This window comes from Empidonax traillii, unplaced genomic scaffold, assembly GCF_003031625.1.
Source record: "Empidonax traillii isolate 1590-97213 ecotype Southwest subspecies unplaced genomic scaffold, ASM303162v1 scaffold190:size869923, whole genome shotgun sequence".
NCBI classification, from domain to species: Eukaryota; Metazoa; Chordata; class Aves; order Passeriformes; family Tyrannidae; genus Empidonax; species Empidonax traillii.
Genome location: NW_020955383.1, coordinates 819,236 through 822,283, shown reverse-complemented (window position 1 = coordinate 822,283; position 3,048 = coordinate 819,236). Strand labels below are relative to the sequence as shown.

The window sequence follows — 3,048 nt, the reverse complement described above, 5'->3', positions numbered from 1 at the left end:
CTGCCACAAATGCTTCGTCATCTGCTGATGAAATTATAATTATTAGTATTTTTAAGTTTAGATAGTTTTTTGAGCTCCATTATTGTCAGTGACAACTTCATTTAGTCTTTGTATATGGGCTGGATGCAAAAGGACAATAACAATCATGTAAACCTGCTACAAATACTTTGGTATTCCCTGATTGAAAAGACTGAAGTAAACAACAGGTTTAATTCAATTTTAGTTTCCAGCTCTTTCTGCTGTAGCCCTGTTCTTGTGTAACATGATGAGCTGTATTACTGTGTGGCAGTGGTTGATAAGTGGTTGATGTGTGAACATGCTGATCCCTGTCACTCTCCAGGGGTGGTCACTGACACACAAACAAGACAGGAATGGCCGTGGGGTGCACAGGTGGGTGCAGAGCCCACTTCCCACACCAGCCCTGAGTGTCCTCTCTGCCCCACTTCCTGCAAGAACAGGATTGCCCTGCTCTGTGTGATGCTCTCCTGCTCTGCTTTTACATGCAGATGAGACTGTCTCTTTTGAGTGGAGTCTGGCTCAGTAAAACACCTGGTAAAATGAGTTTTGTGAAAGGTGCAGCATGGAATAAAGTCCTGCTTTCACCTCACATTGACCCCACAGGCACATGTACAGGGTGCTTGGGCCATGTGCTGGCAGCTGGGGCCTGGTGGGGGTCTCAGTGAGGCAAGGTCAAGGCTGCCCTGTGCCAGGGAAAGCCACTTCACTGCTCTCAAAAGAACCCACCGCAGGACACAGCTCAGCCCACCAGTGACAGTCATGGCTCCTCTGTGAAAAGATAGATTAAAAAGGGCAAAAACTCAGGCTGCTAAGGTGGAGTGAGAAGAATTTTGAGAAACAGTCCTGCAGCAACAGGGACAGCGAAGAAAGGGGAGGGGTTGCTCCACGTGCCGGAGCAGACATTCCCCTGCAGCCCCTGGAGAGGACCATGGTGAGGCAGCTGTGCCTCTGCAATGCACAGAAGTCCATGGGAGAGCTGAGATCCACCTTCAGCCCATGGATGAGTCACCACCAAAGTAGATGTGGTGGGTGTATCCTGAAGGATTGCAGCCTGTGGAGAGCCACTCTGGATCCAGCTTACCCTGAAGGACTTCAGCTCATGGGATGGACCCTCACTAAAGCAGGAGAAGAGTGTGAGGAGGAAGGAGGAGAGACAGCTCATTACAGTGTGACTGCAAACCCCATTTTCTGTCCCCCTGCGTTCTGTAGGTTAGGAGACAGAGACCCTGGGAAGGAAGGAGTGAAGTTGTGTCTGCGATAATTTGGGGGTGGAGACAAGGAGTCAAGCTGGGTTAACAGGCACCCAGCTTGAGATGTTTCTGTGTTACTGTGCCATGATTAAATTGCTTTAAAGATCCAGACGTCTGAGACTCTGCTATGGGAAACCCAGTGTGCAGCAGGTAAGGAAACCTGGTCTGACTCTGGGGCTGTGGTCTGTGTAGGGGCTCAAGTGGGGCACCCATGAGCTCACAGGAGCTGCCCCCTGCAAAGGGGCTTTGGTCCCAGCAGTGAAAGGCTCTGGTGGGGGGGGTGGAAATGCCAGAGAGCCTCGTGGATGGGGAGACAGGAAAGTTTCCTTAACACCAGAACAAACAGAGTAGAATCTCAATAGTTTCTTTATTTCACCAGCTCAGAGGGATCAGGGCAACCTTTTACGTCATGCTCAGATCCACGAGTGCATTTCTCATAATATTAAAAGCTTCAGAAAGCTTTTTGAGAGCACACCCTGCGCAACAAAAGCATCACAGGGGGCCAAGAGACAGAACACAAATCCTGAATCCTCACAGGGATCAAACAAGGGTCAGTCACAAAATCACAACACTGACCTCTGCACAAAAACCTCTCCATTCTTTGTGCCACCCGACATAGCCCTCCTGAACCAACATTCAAATACTGCAGAGTGACACTGACACCAGGTAAGGGGACACCCAGCACATTTACATCCCTGCACCTGCCCTGCTCTCAAGGGGAGCGGCACCACAATCCCCCCCACCAGCAGCTCTATAAAGCTCCTCTTTCCAGACGGGACACTCAGGGATCAGCAGCCGCTGACCTGCGCTTGGCAGTGGTGCAGCAGCCCCCTTGTCCAGCACAGCACCGCTCCCAGCTCTCAGGATGGAAGCTTGTCACTCTCAAGAACAATTCAATGTCACTTCATACAGTGCCGCATCTGTGACCATCAGCACCCTTGAGGCGTTTGCTGGCATGTGGATAAATGCTTTCATTGTTTCTGTGATTTGCATTGCTTGGGTCAAAAGGAAAACCATGAACTCTAATGAGAAGATCTTGCTGGCTGTGGGATCCTCCAGGTTTTGGTATTTGTTCATCGTATGGCTACATTATTTTCTTTTTAAAATGTTTCCCAATTACCTTTACATTTACCCCACATTTCAACTACTTGCAGGTGCTCAAAGATTGTTTAATTGTTTCGAACTTTCTGTTTCAGCCTGTCTTTCTGTCTTTTATTGTGCAAAAATTGCCAATTTTAGGAACAGCTGCTTTTTCTACCTGAAAGTCAAAATTGACAGGATGGTGCCCTGGCTCCTGTTGGGGTCAGTGTTCTTCTCCCTGGTTATTGGAATCCTTGCCTATGAAATCATTGATAAACCTCAATGTAACAATTCCACTGGTCAAGAAAATTTGTGGAAAGTGAAAATTAAGACAGATATACAGTTTTTTCCTATTTATTTTATCATTGGGTTTGGATATGCCACTTCATTCATGGCAGTCATCCTTTCTGTCCTTCTCCTTCTCTTTTCTCTCTGGAGACACAAACGCAACATGCAGACAAGCTCCATGAAGGACCTCAGCATGGATGCCCACATCAAAGCCATGAAATCAATTCTCTCCTTCTTCGTAATGTACAGCATCAACATTATAGCTTTGATTGTGACAATGATTTATTCAGGGGAGGGCAAAAGTGCTATGATGTTTCTGATTTATGTATTTCATTATGCTTTTCCAGGTGTTCATTCCCTTATTCTGATTTTCAGCAACCCCAAGCTGAAAAACACACTGCTAAGGATTCTG

General features: G+C 47.3%; 1 protein-coding gene across 1 annotated transcript in view; it reads left to right on the top strand.

Moving 5' to 3' along the window:
• The first annotated feature begins 2,127 nt into the window (after window positions 1-2,127).
• Window positions 2,128-3,048, top strand: part of LOC114058842 (taste receptor type 2 member 9-like) — a 2,076-nt gene continuing 1,155 nt past the window's right edge. Inside the window, exon 1 of the mRNA XM_027886618.1 lies at window positions 2,128-3,042. Coding sequence (XP_027742419.1) covers window positions 2,134-3,042 — 909 coding nt within the window. The 5' untranslated portion in view covers window positions 2,128-2,133. The remainder of the gene's footprint in view (window positions 3,043-3,048) is intronic.